The sequence below is a fragment of the Giraffa tippelskirchi genome, chromosome 14 (assembly GCF_054371585.1).
Source record: "Giraffa tippelskirchi isolate mGirTip1 chromosome 14, T2T-mGirTip1v1.2.pri, whole genome shotgun sequence".
Lineage (NCBI taxonomy): Eukaryota > Metazoa > Chordata > Mammalia > Artiodactyla > Giraffidae > Giraffa > Giraffa tippelskirchi.
Genome location: NC_137288.1, coordinates 57,713,089 through 57,734,334, shown reverse-complemented (window position 1 = coordinate 57,734,334; position 21,246 = coordinate 57,713,089). Strand labels below are relative to the sequence as shown.

Sequence of the window (21,246 nt, the reverse complement as noted above, 5' to 3'; positions counted from 1 at the left end):
GGTCAACAAAACAGAATGTTTCTAATATGGAAAAATGGTATCCAATGCAAGTCAGAACAACCACAATCTCAAAGAGAACAACTCAAGAACGAAGTCTGAGTTTTTTTTTAAAGCTCTCAGAAAGCCCACAAGGTAGAATACCAAAAGGAAAAACAAGAAAAGGACAACTAAATCCAAACAAAACATCTATGCATGCAAAAAATCAAACTGGAACACAAGGATGTGGATCAAAACCTAAAACCTTCTTCCAAGCGATAACCCTGCCAGAAGCCCATCAATACTTCATAACTGCAACCCTAGACCTGTAAAAGAAACAAATTCCAGATGAGATACAGCCAGCTAAAGGGGCAATTTCGAAGCAACCAATAAGAAAACCTCTTACCCACCCCCACCCCCACCCTGCTTCTCAGCTTTTTAACCTCAATGTTTGAAAGACTATCAGGCTTCTTCTAAATAAAACTGCTGGAAAATTTTTGAGAAAGGCACAACAGTCAGTGAGATTCTACTCATTCCTAGACCAAGGGCCAAAATAAGAGATCCCCTCATAATGATAAAAGAGTCCGTTCAAAGTTCTCCAATAGCATTTGTCAACTCTACCTATCTTCCACTGTATGGACAGTTATTAACCAACACTGAGATTTTAAGATAAAGCTGTTACTGCTAAGATATGCTTTCCCCAGGATTCAAACAAAAAGATCAGAATTTAAAAAACAAAAACACATCTTTATATTTCACAGCCTGGTAAGAAAAAGTCCTCAAAAGTAATGTTATAACATGTTATTTAAAATGTACCCAAAGTCATTTGACTTAGTTAAGACTGAAATAAGTATGTTTGTTCATAGAGTAAAATGACAATCTGAATAAAAGACTGTTAACAAGTTCAGAGAAGGGTCTACTAAAGATAAGCTTTGAGTGTGTGTGTGTACTGAAGGTGAGAGAAACTTAGAATTTAAATCTACAAGTTTTAACAGAAATAATATAATTTCAACTCCAGATAACAAAAATATTGGTAGGAAAAGAAGCTGAAGATTTCATTACAAAAGGAAAGTTAAACAAAGAATCTGAAAAGAAGGGTGTGCATGCTCAGTCACTTCAGTTATGTCCAACTCTGCGACCCTATGGACTGTAGCCCACCAGACTCCAGGATTCTCCAGGCAAGAAATACTGGAGCGGGTTGCCATGCCCCCCTCCACGGGACCTTCCTGACCCAGGGATTGAACCCGTGTCTCCTGCATTGCAGGCAGAGTCTTTACCGCTGAGCCACTGGGGAAGTCCCTGAAAAGAAGAATAGCATCTGTAACATTTCTAGGCACAAAGAACCAATAAAGAAGGGAGAATTGGCAGGAGTTAATAGAGAATTAGACCAAGTGCCATGTCTCAGAATGAGCAAGAACTTAAATAGACAACACAGGTCATGATCTATTCTTTCCTACTTAAGTAGGAACACATGAGTAACACTGAATTAAAATCTGAAAAGTAAATCAAGAGGAAGTTGGTAACTGGATAATGTGCTCCTGGCACAACAGAAGATAATTAACCTACATCAATCTATCAGTCAATAGGGAGAATAAGTTTTACAGTACAGAGTTGAAAATAGAAAAAACTATCATATTCTAGAAAGATCTTGACATGGGGCTTAAAAGTCTAATAATGTCTTTTATATTTATACAGTGCTGAAATAAAATAATGACAAATGTATGCTGAAGGAAGAAATCTGGAGTTCTACCTTCTTCATCTGATGAATAAGTCAGCTGGAAGAAAATACATGAGAAAATAAAAGAGAATGTAACAGGAAAAAGTTTATTATTAAGGAAGAGAAGAAAGAATGAGGTAAAGGAAAAGTTAAATGACAGTTCTTTCCCACCAGAATATGGGGAAATAACCATTTAGAAAGACAAGAAAAAAGGAAGCAGCTATGCAGACACACTTAAGGCATAAATACAAGATAGAAGGTAAAGTGTTCTGACAGAGTATTAGCTACTTATGGGGAGATGGCTTGTTAAATTACGACTTGAACTCTACACCTTTAAAGCCCCAGTTGTTTAACTAAAAGTCTTTTCAGAAGGTAAAATCAGTTCTCATTAGAAAAAGGATTCCTCAATTTATGTGCATATGTACTTTTGCCCCCACTCTCCACTCCTAAATGCACCTTTTAAATAAGCCAACAGAAGAAATAAATGTTGGTGAATGTTTTATTATCTTGCTAACCAAAGATTAAAATCAGATCTAAAAATAAGGCAAGATACTACCTTATATGCCTACTTGAGGAAATCACAAAAGCGTAACTCTTGTGACACAGGAGAAAAATTGTTCACTACATAGAATACAGATTTTTCGAAAGACAAGATTTTGTTTCATATGTGTGTGTTAAATGTTCCTCAGGTATATCTCTGACAGGGCTGCAACTGATTCTTAGGACCATATCTTAAAGGAAGAATCAGTAAATTTTTCTGCAAAGAGCTAGACAATAAATATCTTTGGCTCTGTGGACCCTAAAGTGTCTGAAGAAACTTCTCAATTCTGCCACTGGAGTGTAAAATAGACAATATGTAAGTAAATAAGCATGGTCTGTTCAAACAAAACTTTATTTATGGATAAATAAATTGTATGTGAATTTCATTTAATTTTCTCATGTCAAAACATGTCTTGATTTTTCTCCCCCAACCATTTGAAAATGTAGAAACAATTCTCAGCTTGAGGTCCATATAAAAAGATGCAGCAGGCCAGATTTGGCCCATGGGCTACAATTTGCTCACTCTTGTCTTAAAGAATGACAAACTTCACAAAATTATTTGTATACTACTGCACACTAATTCGATGTCTTATGGCTTTTTTAATTCCTAAGAAACAAGACACCCTAAATCACATGAACATCACCAGAAATATACTGTTAGGAACCGACTAAAGTAACTTGTAACTCTTAATGAAAGATAAAGAGAGGTGCTCTAAGAAGAAGTGTGATGTCAAATGCAGATTTTCCAATTATATTTGTTTCCAAATATATTTGTTCCTGATATATTTCAATATAAACTGAAATCAGGCAAGAAAATATGGGTGAGAAGGGGGGGAAGTATGGCGATAACTTCTATCGTAACAGAAAAATCTGTTAAGCCATCTAGCCATTTGCTAAAAATAAGAGAAAAACGTTAGTTCTGGTTCACATACATGTGTGGCCAAGACGTTTCTGATATAAGACAGTCTGCAATACATTCTGAACCCCCCAAGTGTCTATAATCAAAATGTATTTCTTAAGCTACAGGAAGCTGAGAAATAGCTCTCAACATTCACGCCAGCCATGCCATGACATAGCATACCATTTTCTTCCCTCCGATTAATTTCCTACCTTGCATGTTCCTGAACCCCCACAATCTCCACTTCACTGTCCGAAGAGGCAATATTAATTTCCTCATTGAGTGGTGCATTGCCAGCAGATGTTTTCTCACTTGCTAGGAATCCTGGATCCAAATGACCTGAGAGAGAAAGGGGAGAAAAAACTAAGCACTACATTTTGATTCCTTAAAAGCAGCAGAAACATCGCATTGATGGGTTTCTCCTCTCAGTTTAATCACTGAAACAGATTGCCCTTATAAGAGCTTGCCTCCATGAAACTGTTACCTATGTCAAATAAAAAAAACTAAACAATACATACTGATTGTTAAAAGAATGTTCAAACAACACAGAAGTACATAAGAGTCAGAACTCCAATTCTCTTGCTTTCTACTGCCATTCCTTAGGAGAAAAAATTCTAGAGTACTCTGACAAGTTTGTGTATATAAATATAGGTATATATAAACTGCAACAATACTCTATTTTGTAATGCTTTTTGCATTAAATTCTACTCTTTTAAATGACCTGCAGGTAGGTTTGTCTCCACTCAGGTCAAAAGGGTTCTCTACTGCTTATCATTTTAATATAACAAAATTCTAAACCAGACAAGCTCAAAGGCACAAATGGAGTAAATAAAAGAATTATTAATATCATAGTTACATTGGGAAACCTTACAAAAGATTTAATCATTTTTAAACAATTTTAACAATTTTCTCTCCAGGAATCCAGATTTGACAAAATCACACCCAAGGGAATTCCCTGGCAGTCCAGTGATTAGGACTCTGCACTATCCCTGACAATGGTGCAGGTTTGATCTCTGGTTGGGGCAAAAAAAAAAAAAAAATTGGACCCCAAACAGCATCTAAAAGGGAAGACTAGAAGCAAACAGCAATTTTTGCCCTGGGAAACTGAAATACATAACCTTTATGTTGCTGACATTTCTCATTAGACAGAAAGCACCACACAATGCTTCACCCTGGAAAGCACTGGGGCCTATAAGGACTTTCTCACAAAGATCTTCACAAAGCATCTATTCCATGGTGCAATAAAATGCATTTTCCAACACTAAACATGAGCTTAATAGAACAAACTCTCAATACAGGTTAATGGCATAGCACCAAAGTACACAGCTGTTTAAACAATTCTAAAAAGAGTTAAAATTCAGAGGGATTCCTCGGCGCTCCTCTGCTTAGACAGGACTTCAAGCTTCCAATGCAGGGGTTACAGGTTCAGTACCTAGTTGGGGGAACTAAGATCCTACATGTCACAGCCAAAAAAAAAAAAAAACAGAGAGAGACAAAGAGTTAAAAATCTATTTATTCAGCTCTTCAATGTTCTGACTTAGAAGGATGAATTTCAGAATATCTAGAAGTAAACATGGAATAAACAGAGTTGCAACAGGTATAAATTTTCATTTACTTGTTAAAGATGTACTTTTTATTTAAATATATTGTCATCTGATACAAAATTATTTCTAGCTATTTAAAAAAAAAACCCAACAACTGTTGTTGTTGTTCAGTCACTAAGTCATGTCTGACTCTTTGAGACCCCATGGACTGCAACACACCAGGCTCCTTTGTCCTTTACTATCTCCCAGAATTTGCTCAAATTCATGTCCACTGGGTTGATGATGCTATCTAACCATCTCATCCTCTGCTGCCCTCTTCTCCTTTTGCTTTCAATCTTTCCCACCATCAGGGTCTTTTCCAGTGAGTTGCCTCTGCACATCAGATGGCCAAAGAACTGCAGCTTCAGCATCAGTCCTTCCAATGAATATTCATTTCCTTTAGGATTGATTTCCTTTAGAACTGACTCAACTTCTTGCAGTTCAAGGGACTCTCAAGTCTTCTCCGGCACCGTATTTTGAAAACATCAATTCTTAGTGCTCAACCTTCTTTATGGTCCAACTCTCACATCCATAAATGACTACCGGTAAGACCATAGCTTTGACTATAGACAGATCTTTGTTGGCAAAGTAATGTCTCTGCTTTATAACATGCTGTCTAGGTTTTTAAGTTTCCTTCCAAGGAGCAAGTAGCTTTAAATTTCATGGCTGCAGTCACTGAACAGTGACTTTGGAGCCCCCAAAAATAAAATTTGTCACTACGTCCACTTTTTCCCTTTCTATTTGCCATGAAGTGATGGGACTGGATGCCATGATCTCAGCTTTTTTTTTTTTTTTCATGTTGAGTTTTAGCTAGCTTTTTCACTCTCCTCTTTCACCCTCATCAAGAGGATCTTTAGGTCAACTAAACCAATATAAATAAGATTTTATATACACAACTCTCTCTTCCCTTCTCACCTTACTCATATCTATGCTTCAGGGTCAAGACAAACCTTGTACTTTCATACTCCTGGCAAACTTGTAGTGTAATCCTTTTTGAAAATTTTGGACAGTTCCACAAGCAAAAAAGACTTATAATTTATATACCCTCTGACCCTATAATCTCACCTCTGAGAATTTAGCCTTACAGAAAACACTTTAAATAAGCAGAGTCATGATGTCAAATGATACTCACCAGATTGCTATGCAGAAACTTGGGAAAAATATATGTATAACACACAAAGAGTTACATATAACACTAAAAGTATGTATGTGCTGGTTAAAAGCTATGAAAAGTAATGGAATTTGAATATGATTGTGGGTCTTTTTTACAATTCTTTAGTATTATTTTCTGGGCTTCCCTGGTGACTGAGAGGGTAAAGTGTCTTCCTGCAATGCATGAGACCTGGGTTCGATCCCTGAGTGGGGAAGATCCCCTCGAGAAGGAAATGGCAACCCACTCCAATATTCATGCCTGGAGAATCCCATGGATGGAGGAGCCTGGTAGTCTACAGTCCATGGGGTAGCAAAGAGTAGGACACGACTGAGAGACTTCACTCACTCACTCATTATTATTTTTACCTTTTTTTCTTCAATTGAAATTGATGCATATATGAGAAAACAGAAGATTAAAGTCTTCTAGATACAACTGGTGACTGACATTGTATTACAGTCTGCATAGGCTTGTTAGTGGGCTTCCCAGGTGATGCTAGTGGTAAAGAATCCGCCCTGCCAATGCAGGAAATGGAAGACACAGGTTCGATCCCTGGGTCAGAAAGATCCCCTGGAAGAGGAAATGGCACCCCAATCTAGTGTTTTTGCCGGGAGAAACCCTTAGACAGAGGAGCTTGACCGGCTACAATCCATGGGGTTACAAAGAGTTGGACACAAGTGAGTGTCTGAGCACACAGCACATAGGCTTGTTAACCTTCTGTATTAAAGAACAGATAGGATTCTGTGTGGTATGGGCAGTGATGCTGAACTCTCCAAGCATGCAAAGGTGACATCCACCAGACAAACCCAGTTTTGTTAAATCTAGGGTGGATTTAAGTGGAATTTGGTTAAGCCTGGATTTGGTAAACCGAGATTCTTGCTCTGACCCTACTACTTTGTTTGTGGCAGTCTTTTGTCTCATTTCTACTTCAATGCTATAGTTAAGACTGTTGTCATGCGCACAGTTCCAACTGCACTGCTCGGGAGAAATACAAACTGACAGTCTCCCTTTTCTCTAAACCTTCAGCTTCTCCATAGTCAATATTTCAAGCAGACTTGCTGTGCGCAGCTCTAACAGTATACTTCATCTGTTTATTTCTAAAGTAAATATTTATTTATAGCATGCACTGTGCTTGGGCTTCCCAGGTGGCTCAGTGGTTAAGAATCCGCTTGCCAAGCAGAAGACATGCGTTCAAGCCCTGGGTCAGGAAGATCCCTGGAGAAGGAAATGCCAACCCACTCCAGTATTATTGCTTGGAAAATCCCATGAACAGAGAAGCCTGGCGGGCTACAGTCCGTGGGGTCACAAAACAGCTGGACACAACTAAGCTACTAAACAACAACAAATGCACTGTGCTCAGTGCTAGGACTACGACAGGGAACAAACAAGGGAGGCATAGTTTCCACCCTCAACAAGCTTACAACATCTTCAAGGATACCAAAAACCAGTCCACTGGCATTATGGTTTGAAAACTAGGCTGAGAGGGAGGCAAAGAATGCCCTGCATGCACAGAGAAAAGGAGCATTTCCTAGACTGGAGAACAATCAAGGACACAAGCTCGCAGGGAAGAGTAGGCACAGGTGAAGGAAAGTAGCACAAGGAACGCTGTGTAGCCCTTTAGGGGAGAAAATCACCCTTTAGGGTGAGATCTGGGGTAATGGTAGTAAAACAAAAAAAAGTAATGAAAAATGAGCTGGTAAAGTCAGCAGAGGTCAGATCATGGGTAAGGAATCTGGACTTGACCTTGAAAAGTAGGAAACCAATGAAGGATTTCAGCAGAGGAGTGACATGATCGGATTTTGAATTTAAAAATTTTTTTAAGTATGGAAATGGAACCAGTAGCGGGATAATAAATACTAGAGGCAAGGAAACCAGTTAAGACTGTTAATAGTTTCCAGGGTGAGAAATGGCTATGGCTAAACCAGGAAAGTAACAAAAGGAGGAACAGTCTGTATTTCTATAAGAACAAACGGTGGGTAACCTTGGAAATTAGGCAAAGGAAAAACTGATGCCAAGGTTTTGATGTAGGTAACTTGGTGGCATTCAGTGCACCAATGGACATGTGAGGGTGGGTCCTTACGGCATGATGATGATATGCTTCCGAGATGCTGAACAGGCAGATGAAGTTACTACTGTTCTAAAGGTCAGGTCAGCGGTCTAGAGAGGAAATAATAACTAACTCCTCCCAATAGCGGGGAAGATTAAGTTCATCCAGAGGAATGAAGGGGGCCTAAAACAGAACCCTGACAAACACCAATAATTAAGGGATGGGCATAGGAAGAGGTGCTCACCAAGGCCAAGCAAGAGACAGAAAGAAAACCTGAAGATACGAAGCCAGGGCACCATAAAGAGAGCATTTCTTGGAAGAAGTGCCTACAATGCCCAACAGAGGGACACAATAAGAGGAGGGACTAAGTATAGCCCACTAGAACAGGTGATAAGATGACCATACACAACCCTGGCCAGGAGAACCTCAGAGGAATGACGGGACTGGAGCTACTGCAGCAAAGCAAGCTGAAGAAGAACAGAGGGGAGGAAGAGCAGACACATTTGAAGACGTCTGGCTATGGAGGAAAACGGCAATAGATGGCACTAAGAGGAATATGGGTTTGAGGGAGAGGGATGTGCACGTGCATATAGTTATTTTTACCGGCCATATCTAGAAAAAAGGCAGAGAGCAAACAGCTTTGATGGCAGAAAGCTGAGGTAATCTTGATCTGTAAAGAATGCAGAGGGCCATCTGCAGAGCACAGGTGTGAGTAGGAAGCAGAGTCAGTTCAGAGTAGGTTTAGAAAAGTAAGCTAGCCACTGTGAAGAAAGAATGATGCCTAAGCAAAGGAGGAAAGTGCTGGGCAGTACTGAGAGCCAAGGTGAGGCTGCAAATCAGAAGTTAATAGGACCCTCAACTTTTCAACTATCTTTCTCCAGCATGGATAAAGGCTCTAAAGTGTGCATCCAGGGATCAGACTTGGCCAGCTGAGTACAAGAACGTCAACTATGTAAGGAGATATCAGCAAAGGAGAGTTGGGCTGAACAAACTAGACAGAAAAATAAAGATGCAACTAGGGGGAGCTGAAAAAGGGCTGTGTGATGGGTTCAATAAGGTAGAGGAATAGCATAGCAGGAAGTAACAGTGTAAGCATAGCTAAGCAAAAGGAGAAAGCATTAGAAGAGGTAAGAGGGAAACCAATGGTTATAAGAAGTGAAACGTTCATCTACCCTCCTGGTCACTCACAAAATACAACCCTCTGGGACCACCCATTTGTCTGTCTTGTCCCCTGTGTGCATGTGTGGTAAGTGGCTTCAGTTGTGCCTGACTCTGCGACCCTATGGACTGTAGCCCGCCAGGCTCCTCTGTCCATGGATTCTCCAGGCAAGAATACTAGAGTGGGTTGCTGTGCCCTCCTCCAGTCTTGTCCCCTACTCAATTGTTATTCTCCTTTGCTCCAGCCACCTACTACTCACCTTCCTACAACTTTTTCACTGCCCTTTGGAATGCCAGCTCTATGGGAAAGGGCACTGAACTTTCTCTTTGCCTCCTTGTGAAAACATGACTTTCCTGAAAATGCTGCCTCCCCTGCAGGCCTCTGATTCCAACACCTCAGTGCAGCCACTTTCTTTATTGCTTGGTCTAAAAGTCAGTATAAGACAAAACAGGGCCAGGCACGTAGGGCCAGAGGGTGGGTGGGGTTGGGTGGGAGGATACAAACAAATTTCCTGGTGAGTGTTTACAACTCTGAACTAATGATGTGAGTATTTTGTCACATTTCCTCTCAGAGGCATTAAATAAAATGCGCCATTCAGGAAATAAGTCAGCTGAGATCCACACCATGTCTTTGGGGGTGCCATGCTCTACAAGAGACCCCATGGCATCCTCCAATAAGTCAGGAATGCATCCACTCCTCTATTTCAGAGCCAGGACAATCAGTGCTTTTCTCTCAATGTTACCCTCTTCAGAAAGCCGCACATTCCTCTGGAAGCTCCTGTGCAGAGGCGAACACTCTCTGGCCTTCGGGTCACACCTACATGGCCCCAACCAACGCCCCTAGACCTCAAAGGAATCCAACAGCAGAGCAGGGCCTAAAGCATACACAGAAGCAAGTCAAAGATGCATGAGGTTCTTCAAATATTGTCAGTGGTAGTAATCTATTTCTATTCTAGAATAAGCTCTGCGTGAAAAGTGTAAATATCACAATTACCATATATTAAACTGAAAATAAAGCAGAAGATTTATATTTAGTTATTGTGGCAGCTGGTTGTCTCTGTGTAGTTCTTTACTTGTGTAGCTTTTTGAAAAGATAACTTCTTTCACTTCATGAGAAAATTCTAAATTTCTGTCCTCCTACTACAGACCTTTTCAACACATAAGTCAGTCAGAAAGTAGACCAGAAAAGGTAGTAACTAAATTATCATGGCAAATATTTTCTTTTTAAATCAGCTATCTAATGAGAACTAGTTGTAAGCCTATTTGCAGTATATAAAATTATTACACACTGATGACAGCGGCATGTTAGGTATAAAAAAGGTTACTATCTTAAGTACTCATAGAGTTCTAAAAGAAGCAAATTATTACCTTGTGCTGAGCTTTTTCAACAAAAATATTAAAAACAACTTCAAAAAGTGGTAGGAAAGGAGATTAGAAACATAAAATCTTACAGTCCACATGTAGCAGCTAAACAAAATCTCCTTCGTAAGACCTGATACAATGATTTTAAAGTGCTAACAACAGAAGCATGGTCATTCTGGTCTGATAATAAAAAGCCTTACTCTAAGAACAGGAAACCCAAGATTTTTTTCTCTTCACTACAACTAAGCTTGTACTAGGAACAAATCAAGATTACCAGTCCAATTTTAAGGATGGAGAAAATGTTCATAATCCACCTTCTTAAAAAGAAGGCTGATGGAAAAAATGAGACTTGTTTAGAATTTTTAATTTCTGAGGCGGGAGGACCTCTGAATTAGTTTAGTGTAATGATTATAAGCCTTCTATACCAAGAGTACTTCAGACTTCAGCCTCTCTTGGCCTCATCTACATTTACAGTGAGTGAGCCTTCAAGTCTTTCCAATGAATATTCAGGGTTATCTCCTTTACAATTGACTGCTTTGATCTCCTTGCAATCCAAGGGACTCCAGCACCACAGTTCGAAAGCATCAGTTCTTCAGCATTCAGCCTTCTTTATGGTCCAACTCTCACATCTGTACATGCTGCTAAGTCACTTCAGCCGTGTCCGACTCTGTGCAACCCCACAGACGGCAGCCCACCAGGCTCCTCTGTCCCCGGGATTCTCCAGGCAAGAACACCGGAGTGGGTTGCCATTTCCTTCTCCAATGCATGAAGGTGAAAAGTGAAAGTGAAGTCGCTCAGTCATGTCCGAAAAACTATAGCTCTGACTATATGGACCTTTGTCAGCAAAGTGATGTCTCTGCTTTTTAATATGCTCTCTAGGTTTGCCATAGCTTTTCTTCCAAGGAGCAAATGTCTTTCAATTTCATGGCTGCAGTCCACCCACAGTGATTCTGGAGCCCAAGAAAATGAAGTCTGTCACTGTTTCCACTTTTTCCCCATCTATTTGCCTTAAAGTGATGGGATCAGATGCCATGATCTTAGTTTTTTAAATGTTGAGTTTTAAGCCAGCTTTTTTACTCTCCTCTTAGACCCTCATCAAAAGGCTCTTTAGTTCCTGTTCACTTTCTGCTTTTAGGGTGGTGTATCATCTGCATATCTGAGGTTATTGATATCTTTCCCGGCAATCTTGATTCCAGCTTATGCTTCATCCAGCCCAGCATTTCGCACGATGTACTCTGTGTAGAAGTTAAATACACAGGGTGACAATAATACAGCCTTGGCGTACTCCTTTCCCAATGTGGGAACAGTCAGTTGTTCCATGTCTAGTTCTAACTGTTGCTTCTTGACCTGCACACAGGTTTCTCAGGAGGCAGGTAAGGTGGTCTGGTATTCCCATCTCCTTAAGAATTTTCACGTAACAATATAATAACCTTTGGGGGTAGATACTAGTTTTATCTCAGTTTTGACAGGGAAAACTGAGGCTTTGCATAACTTGCCTGAGGTCACACAGTCTGTAAGAGGCTGCTGGTTCAAAATCCAGCTGTTTGCTCACAGGAGGCTGCCACCCACTACACTATTTAATTCTAGCATCAATGAGACAAAGTAAACCTATGGCAAGAGTTGAAAAGGAAAGTTTAGGTCTTTTCTTGATCGGTGGCTTTCCTAATTTCAACTCTTTTGCCTTGGTTGAAACTAAAACTAAACAGGAAAAACTATTTTTCATACAAGAACATCTAGTTGCTTAGAAAAAGAGACAAGCTACAAGCCACTTAATGATTGCTTATGTGTGACCTGGTCTGAAATGTTGCTATTAATTAGACACTGAATATTTATCCTAAGTAAGTGGCTGGCTCAGATGGTAAAGAATCTGCCTGCAATGCAGGAGACACGGGTTCAATCCCCGGGTGGGGTAGATCCCCTGGAAAAGGAAATGGCAATCCACTCCAGCAGTCTTGCCTGAAGAGTCCCATGGACAGAGGAACCTGGCAGGCTAACAGTCCACGGGGTCGCAAAGAGTCAGACATGACTGAGCAACCAATCCAGTGTACAGTGTACAGAGACATTGAACAGTCTAACTCAGTGACTGGCTTTTATTTTATTGGGAGGGAGAGAAGGAAGACTATAATTAACCACTACAACATTTATCTTAAACTCCAAACACAAGAATGATGATCTAATTGATACTAACAGTCCAAGTCTCAAAACTATAAACTGGCAATGAAGCATAAATTCTATGAACATTTTGTTATGATATGGTAAGTATATTCAAATTCACAAAACAGGTTCACACTATGACAATTACATCAAGACTAGAGGCTATTATTAAGTGGTAAAGAAGCCACCTGCCAATGCAGGAGACACAAGGGACTTAGGTTCAATCCCTGAGTTGGGAAAATACCCTGGAGACAACAATGGCAACCCACTTCACTGTTCTTGCCTGGAAAATTCCATGGACAGAGGAGCCGGGTGGTATACTCCATGAGGTTGCAAAGACTTGGATATGACTGAGTAACTGAGAACACACACACACACACACACATATTACTCACATTACCTGCATGTCAGATTAAAAAAAAAAAAAAAAAAAGACTTTGAGTGAGCCAATAAATGGCTTCATAAGAAAATACCACGGGGATCTGTTGAAGAGTGATGTCCATGTCCTACGATATACAAAAATCTACACGATTTATGGCCCAATACATACACGTGCTTTCTTGATATACTACATCCTAGAGAAATTATCACACGTGTACCAAAAGACACGTACAGGAAATGTTAATGGTAGTAGCATCATTTCAAATAGCACCATAAATGTCCAAGAAGAGAATGGGTAAGTCCATTGTCATATATGTATATGCTGGAATACTAAACAGCAGTGAAAAGTGAATGAACTACAGCAGTACTTAACAAGAACAAATTTCACAACATGTTGAACTAAAAAAAAGCAAGTGGCAAATAATTACCTTCAATGTAATACTACTTAGTATTAAAATATGCTTGTTTACAGATACAAAGCAAATGCAGTAAAACTATGAAGGAATACATAGGAATACCAAATATTAAATATCAATTTCAAGGCAGTGCTGGAGTGGAGAGAGAAGAATAGGGGAAGGAAGTCATGCATGTTTCCCTCCTCAAATACTTCTGTCATGTTTTATTTCTTAGAATTTAGAGCTAAGCACCAAAGGCTAATGTTTTAAATGATCAAGCGAACAATTACCTGAACCTGAAAAGTGACTCTTTCCCACCCCCACCAATGCTAGTGACTTTAATGATATGTTAAGACCCCAAATGTGCACTATTAGGTTAATTCATGTTAAACTGCTAAATTGGTTGTAGATCAGAAACTCAAATATTAACAATTCCAAAGAGTTCAACCTAATATTAAAACCCTTTATGAAAAGCAAAAAAAAACAAACAGTAACTGTTCATATTTTTCCTAAGAATTCACAATAAAGTGGTCTACATTTACCGACAAGACTGCATTTAATGTTACAATATATATACAATACATATTAATAAACACTTAAAAGACACTTGTTGGGCAAAGCAAGTGTTTATACAAATAAAAACTGAAATCCAGAGGAGAATCACCTTGTCCAAGGTTAAATAGGCAGTTAGTAGTCACAACAGAGTTAAAACTAAATCTAGGTCCTGTTCCAAAATTAGTCACAATAAATTAATCGGAAGCTCAACAAATAAAGAGAAACTTTTTTTAGTTCTAATCGAGGATTATGAAATGAATTAATGACAATGATCTGTAGAATTGTCTCTTTTACTTCCTAACAGCTTCAATATAAAAAGTTCTAAATCATAGCCCACTGCTATTTTCGTAACACAAAACTCATTTCCCATAAAAATAATATTCTAGGTAGTTATTAAGCCAATGAATTTATAAGTTAACTAGAAAACTAAAATCCTTCTATAACAATAATGAAAATGCACACTATATATGAAGTCTGTCTCTCAATCCCCTCTACCTCTTTTCTTAAACTTTTCTAAAAACACTAGTACTTTTAGAAAAAGGTTTAAATGAGAAAGAATGTTGGAAGAAAGAGGTTTGGGGAACATATTGAAGGAGACTTGGAGACATTGTGCAAAGTTTTCAAAGGTAACAGCAATAGGTTTCTTAGAGAATAAAACATCACTCTTAAGAATCATCACAGAACCAAGGTAAACAATGCAAGACAGGGAGAGAGATTTTCCTGAGAGACAACAACTGAAGAGTTGGAAAAGACAAAATGAGAACTAGTGTCAAGAAATTAACAGGGACACTGCAGAAGAGGCAGAAGAACAGTGCGGCACTTCAGTGGAACAGTCCACAGGGCAAACTGAAACAGCTCCCTTCCCCAAACTGCAAGGTCGCTCCCTGTTCAGAGTTAAGTGAGGGAATCCACTGGGGGGGAGGGGATTGGGGGTGGGAGTGGGAGGCAGTATCAGGTCATCTGGGTGATCTTTACATGTTAGGCATTTTTAACTCAAGATGTCTACTGAAGTTTACCTATGCCTACAATTATTGTCTTAGATATTCTCACTTTCGCTTTCTTATGATGAGTAAAGACAAATGACATGCTACCCAAATCTTTTCAGTTATAAAGGGCATCCTGGATAGCCACAATCCTCTAATGTTAGATGCTTCTAGTTGGCCTGATTTCCTAAGCAAGGAAAAGAGCTGCCAGGACACATGCATATTATACCATGAGAGAAGGAGGGGTAGGGGTAGGGAGACCAACCTGCCTCCGCATTCAGCTCCTCTAGAAGCCCGCTGGTCCTCCAGGTAGCTCCTGTGTCCTGGCCTCCTACAGAATTACTGTGCTCTTGAACTACTGCAGCCGCCAATAAATTGTCCACATTTACCACTTCTGGCTCAGAGCCGGTGTCAGACATATCATAATGAGCTACAACTGGAGGTCCATCTAGGGAGGAAAGAAAATGTATACTTGTATCTAACTCATGGGGTGAAAAATACTTCTATAACTAAAAGCCCCCTAAATGCCTGTTGCCTTTATCTTATTATTCTACCTAGTCAGAAAAGCTGCACTTTATACAATCTAATTGTTTTGTACATGAAAAGAAAGAAATACTCCAGTTTACAAAGATGAGGGACACATCTGAGAAGGAGGAAAAAGGGTGTTATTATGAAGAACAAAGACAAGACTATACTGAACAAAAGTTACATTCAATTCCTGTCATTCTGCTAAAGGGCAAAAGATTAAGAGAAAGGGGACAACTACAGAGAAGGTAAAGCTGATTTTTTAAAGGAAACACTGATGCAAACTATTAAAACTGAATTAATATTTTTTAAGAGGATCAACCTAGTTTCTTCCTCTTAGTAGCTAATACTAAAAGTCCCTAGTAGAATCAGAGAAGAAAGTCAAATATATATTTTCCTACTTCGAGAGCTCTACTTGACTGACATCTACTTCCAGTAAAGCCCTTTTATAATATTAGGGATGTTATGTATTTTACAATATTCTACAAAAAGATGACTGCGTGCTCAAGTCAGGTCTGACTCTTTGCCAGGTTTCTCTGTCCATGGGATTTTACAGGCAAGAATACTGGGGTGGGTTGCCATTTCCTACTCCAGGGGATCTTCCAGACCCAGGGATCGAACCTGAATCTCCTGTACTGCAGGCGGATTCTTTACCACTGAGCCACCTGGGAAGCCCCCAACAAAAAGATAATACTCATAAAATCCATCTTCAGGATTTGGTGTTGGATGTCTTGTGAGGGATATTTCTATTGTCTTTTCCCTGAGAAAAACAACCAGCTGACACTCCAAGGAAGTGATACACAACCTTATGGGTTATTTGAGAGGAAGATATTAAAACTCTTGGAAAAATAAGAGCCCTTCTACCTCCAAATCACCCTAACTTGCTGAAAAGGGCAGCTGTGCTCTGAAGTAATTACACTGCAGTGATTCATGCTAAAATAATTCAAAATTCATGTTTGTAAAATAGATACATGCTTTAAAATGCTAGTGCTACCCTTTTCTAATATAAAAGTAAAAAGCAAAAATTGTTTTCAATCAACTATGAAGCATATCCCTTACTACTAACTGCCATTTTTGAATAAAATGCTTTTTCTCCCCCCAAGTTATTAAGTGCAAGCAAATCACTTAATTCCAGAAAAAAAATTTTTTAATATCTAATAAATTAACATTAAACACATCTATTTTATGAAACTCTTGACTATGAAGGGATACATATGCCAATGAATCATTAAAATAGAACACAATGAAGGATTCCTGTTTTAATACAAACATCCATTGTGTAAACTGTCACTAAACAAAACATGAAACACACTTGGGGTACTTATCTCTTAAGACTAAGTTCCCAAACCAAAGGCTTGTGCGGCAACATTTTTAAAATGAAAAATGACCAAACATAAAAGTAAATAAGTTGTTAGGTGCCACCGTATAAGGAACAGACATGTCACAATATGAAATTCTGACGATCATGACAATTTCAGCTGACTACTTAAAAATAATTTCCAATTTCCCCAAAAGGGTACATCAAGTTCATAAAATTCAACAGTGTGGCCTCAGTATCAGTTAGTAATGGATTTTAGACCAAATAGCAAAATATTGGTTCAAGTTTGCAATTTTTCTTTTCAAGAAAGAAAAGAAAGCTGTATCATTTATGGAGTTCTCGTCAGAGTTCAAAATGATTATTATGGAATCAAGATAATGTGTGATGTCCAAATATTTGGTTGCAGAAGATATGAAGGTCAAGTACAATATTGACTATTTGACCAAATATTCTATTTTTTAAAGGGCTTTATTAATTGTTTTGCATTTGGAAAAAGAGATTTATTTAAAAATTTGTATCACAAATACCATTCACAACCTCTTACCCTCACATTCCCCCACCCCACAACCACCAAATTGAGGCAACAGGTCAACAGTCAAGTCAAAATTGTACCACTCCTACATGTAAAATCATGCAAAAAGTATAAGTGTAGATGTACATGCAGAGTAACATCACCTACCCATGGAAATAACTTGTCTGAAAGTCTTCATCAGTAGGATATACAAGCATAAACTTGTTATCTGGCTTCATTCTTGTATCTTCCATATTTCCAAACAGCACACCTTTTAGCTTAGCTTAAATTTAGTATTCATCATAAACAAAGACAGTAATATTTTCACATTTTAATTATAGTTAAAATTAAAATAAATTATCACTGTCATTTTTCATATCTAGTATATTCAAACAATGACAAGTCAGTACTATATAAACTTTAATAAAGTCAAGGAAAGGTTGTCTTTCCAATTTTGCCTTCCAAGAAATCACAATTAAGCATCTTGTGTCCCAAGGTCATCTCACACTATCAGAAAACCAAAATTAAGATATGTTTAAAGAACTAAGCATCAAGGCTTGGATTTTGAACCACTAAGTATGAGTATCAGCTAACTGATGGGGACAATTTATGGTATTCTTTAAAAATGTGATTCCTGCTACACAGCAAAATTAAAGAGATAGGTAAGGTCCTTTTAAAATAAGTATCTCTTGAAAGAAAAAAATAAAATCAAACCACTAAAAGGAGCTAGAAAACCCAGGAACATTAATAACAGAAGCAGCTATCTATGCTTCCAATTTGATTCTATCGATTTATTACAGGAGGGAATAAGCATGAAGCTGTTTTTCTTCCTCTGACTTGACTGTTGATCTAGGATGCTAAAACAACTGTGCCACTACTGAGGTAATTTTGACTTTTAAAAACATCAAAATAGCAACTTCAAGTAAAATTACACATGGAAACATTCCATGTTTACGACATAAAACGTTATTCAAACTGCACATTCTCCCATTTGGTATCTGTCAACCCTACAGATACGTAATGATGAACTTTGTTTTTCTATAGTCATTAAAAGCATCTCTCTATAAAGGTAAATTTAACTCAATTATTTAATAACTTTTTGGTCTGTGGTTAATCCAAGTGCTGTGTCCGATTTAAGTGTCTTGAAAGGTTTGCTGATCACAAGAAAAATAAAATGTTCAGCAATCTACTGCCTCATTTAAGAACATCAGCTTGGTCCACCTTGTGCTAGACAGGTTTGTATCCTCTCTCTGACCTCCTAGTTTATAAATAGGTTCTAACTTTTCAAACACCAAAATGCAGATGGGGGACTTCCCAAACGGTCCAGTGGTTAAGACCCTGCGCTTCCATTGCAGGGGGTGCAGGTTCGATCCTGGTCAGGGAACTAAGACCCAGCTTGCCGCACAGTTCGGCCAAAAAAGAAAAACAAAACAAAACACACAGATCTATCTATTCATCACACATTCCTACTACAGTGAAGTTTACCCCTGTGTGACTTTAAACCTTCTGTATTATTATCAACAGTGTTTAATTCTATGAATTAGTCTTCTTTTTAATCAAATGTGTTCTCTTCTAAATCTCATGGAAACAATTTGAATCACGAAAACAAAAAACAAAGCAAAACAAAGCCTAACATCCATCCTCTATTACATCTATCTCTGACAAATCCCTCTTTCCAAAGCTGACAACCAAAAGCACAGAATTTTAAAACTATGTAGTACATAAGTTACCAGTCCCATTTTGAGTCCTAGGTAGGTAAAACCAGCATAGTTTACACTTGCTCTCAGTGGTGAGGGAATGGGAAGTATACAGGGTAAGACTGGAAACAGTATATGAAGTGCACAGATTTGGGGCAGCAAATACATAGGCTAACATCCTGCCTACTTCTTCTTAACCTATGACTCAGCTTGTTCACAGGGTTATGATGAAGGTTAAAACACAACACAGAACACAATAGTTCAAATACTGGTCCACCTGCCCACCTTTCCATTATAATTAGCACTTAACCCTGCATCTTTGTTTGCTTATGTTTGTGTAAACTCTGCTGTACACAGCCTGCATGCAAGAAGCTTTGAGAAAACATCACTGCCTGAGTTGGTGCCTTCTACTGGTCATGGATTAACCCAACTTGTTAAGTAAACGCTTTGCTGGGATTAATAAGGTCATCATCACATATGTGGCTTTTGTATCTTTATTTTTGTTTGAAGTGAAATGTTAGCTTAGATGTAGTCATATGAAAGTGTTTTAAAGCCAAATAGAGGTCACTTTGGATTATCCCGTATTTGGCATCATTCTTACCTACACAGCCCTTCCACTAACAGAAGTGTTGTCAGTCTCCCAGTATGAAATCTAATCAGATCTGGGAATCAAAAATTTCTCTTGTATCCCAGAGACACCTGGAAACATCACTCCTCCTTCTCTATTGCTAAATCTTTGGCCCAAGGAAAGGTGGAGCAACGGACAAACAGCGTTTACTAATTCAATTCCCATTTCAATGACTACAGTAATATACAATAAAGACCAGAATAAATTCCTTCTCTATGCTTTACTACAGTCAATTTCCCAAAACCCCTCATAGAAGAGGAAAGAAAAAAACTTTCTTGTTGCTGTCAAAGGACTCCATAGAAGTTCTGTCTCCCTAGTCATTAAACATTCTAAGCTCAGCGCCATTATCTACAACATCTAGAGAAAGTGGGAGGTGGAAGTCACTCTCAGTCTCACTACAATAATGAGATTCAAAAAAAGTTACACCTAAAAGAGAAGTTCTCAGAAATTACCTAGCCAAGCACTTTAGGAAGGAGGAGTATGTGTATGGTAGCCAAGTTAGGAAAAGAAGTGTAGGGAAAATGAGGTGTGAGCCTTAGGGGTTGAAAGAAAGAAGCAAACCTCAAGAGTTGGAAGGGAATCTGCAGTTGGCAGAACCTACCTAATAAAAACTAGCTTTTTAATTACACATCTAAATATTTACCAAGATGGAAAATGATAATTTGGAATAAGAAAAAATAAAATACTTAAGAAAATACATATGCTGTATTTTACTACTATCAATCTACACATATATGTAATATATATACACACATACACAAAGAACCATTTGAATAAAAGCAGTAATTTTCAAAGCATCTCTTGGAAAAGATAACTATATCAACCAGGAAAGACAAAAAGTGCCATTTCTAAAAAAATTACTTTAAATACCAAAAACTGTGTATCTTTTCTTTATAGTATTATAAAGCTATTTCAGTAAAAAGAAAAATAAGATAGTGCTAAATGAAAATAAAAGGCAGCAATATGCACTGAAATTCTATGTCAGAAGTTAAAAAATCATTTTTAAATAAAAACGAATTGATGCCTGTTTTGTGCTCTTCCAATTATATTCAACTCAATTATTAAAAATTTAGATGTTCAGTTTACAAGGGAGAAATAAAGTTTCAAGGATTACATCTGTTCTTACTTCATACTGACAAATGACAGGTCATTTTACCCAGAAAAGTTACCTATAATACTGATGAACAGTTAACTTTGAAAGTGTCAAAGAGGTAAAAGGAAATATTCAAGATTAAATACAGAAAACAGGACACTTGCAGAGGTCACCATCTTTCAATTTATCTTTGAATTTCAAGGACAAATCCACAACCTCTGCTTTGAGGATTCAGATCAATGGAGAACAAAACTAAAACATCTACACTACATACAAGAAGGAAGAACATGAAAATTTGATATGACTTTAGCCACATCTTCACATCTATGTACCCTGCTAAAGACATATTCATTCAGCTTTTTGATTATTCCTCAAGGTAGACTACATTTTGCTGTTTTCTAAACAGTCCTCAATTTTTAACAGGGTAACTCAGAAGGACATATAAAGGAGAAGACTCTCCACCTTTTATGTTAGCACTGATATTTTGTTATTTCCTTTTTCAATATACCAACTGCAAAAAGACTGAAAATTATCTGAAAAACACCATGTAAAATCTATTATTAGTGATATTACCT

General features: G+C 38.1%; 1 protein-coding gene across 4 annotated transcripts in view; it reads right to left on the bottom strand.

Moving 5' to 3' along the window:
- ARK2N (arkadia (RNF111) N-terminal like PKA signaling regulator 2N) overlaps positions 1-21,246 on the bottom strand; it is an 84,870-nt gene that overhangs the window by 9,986 nt on the left and 53,638 nt on the right. Inside the window, exons 3-5 of one of the 4 annotated variants that reach the window (XM_081563351.1) lie at positions 15,165-15,347; positions 3,344-3,470; positions 235-302 (exon numbers count right to left, since the gene is read on the bottom strand). In XM_081563351.1, the coding sequence (XP_081419477.1) occupies positions 275-302; positions 3,344-3,470; positions 15,165-15,347 (338 nt within the window). In that variant the 3' untranslated portion in view covers positions 235-274. Of the gene's footprint in view, positions 1-234; positions 303-3,343; positions 3,495-15,128; positions 15,348-21,246 lie in introns of all 4 variants that reach the window. The other 3 variants (XM_081563349.1, XM_081563350.1, XM_081563352.1) reach the window with 3 other exon arrangements.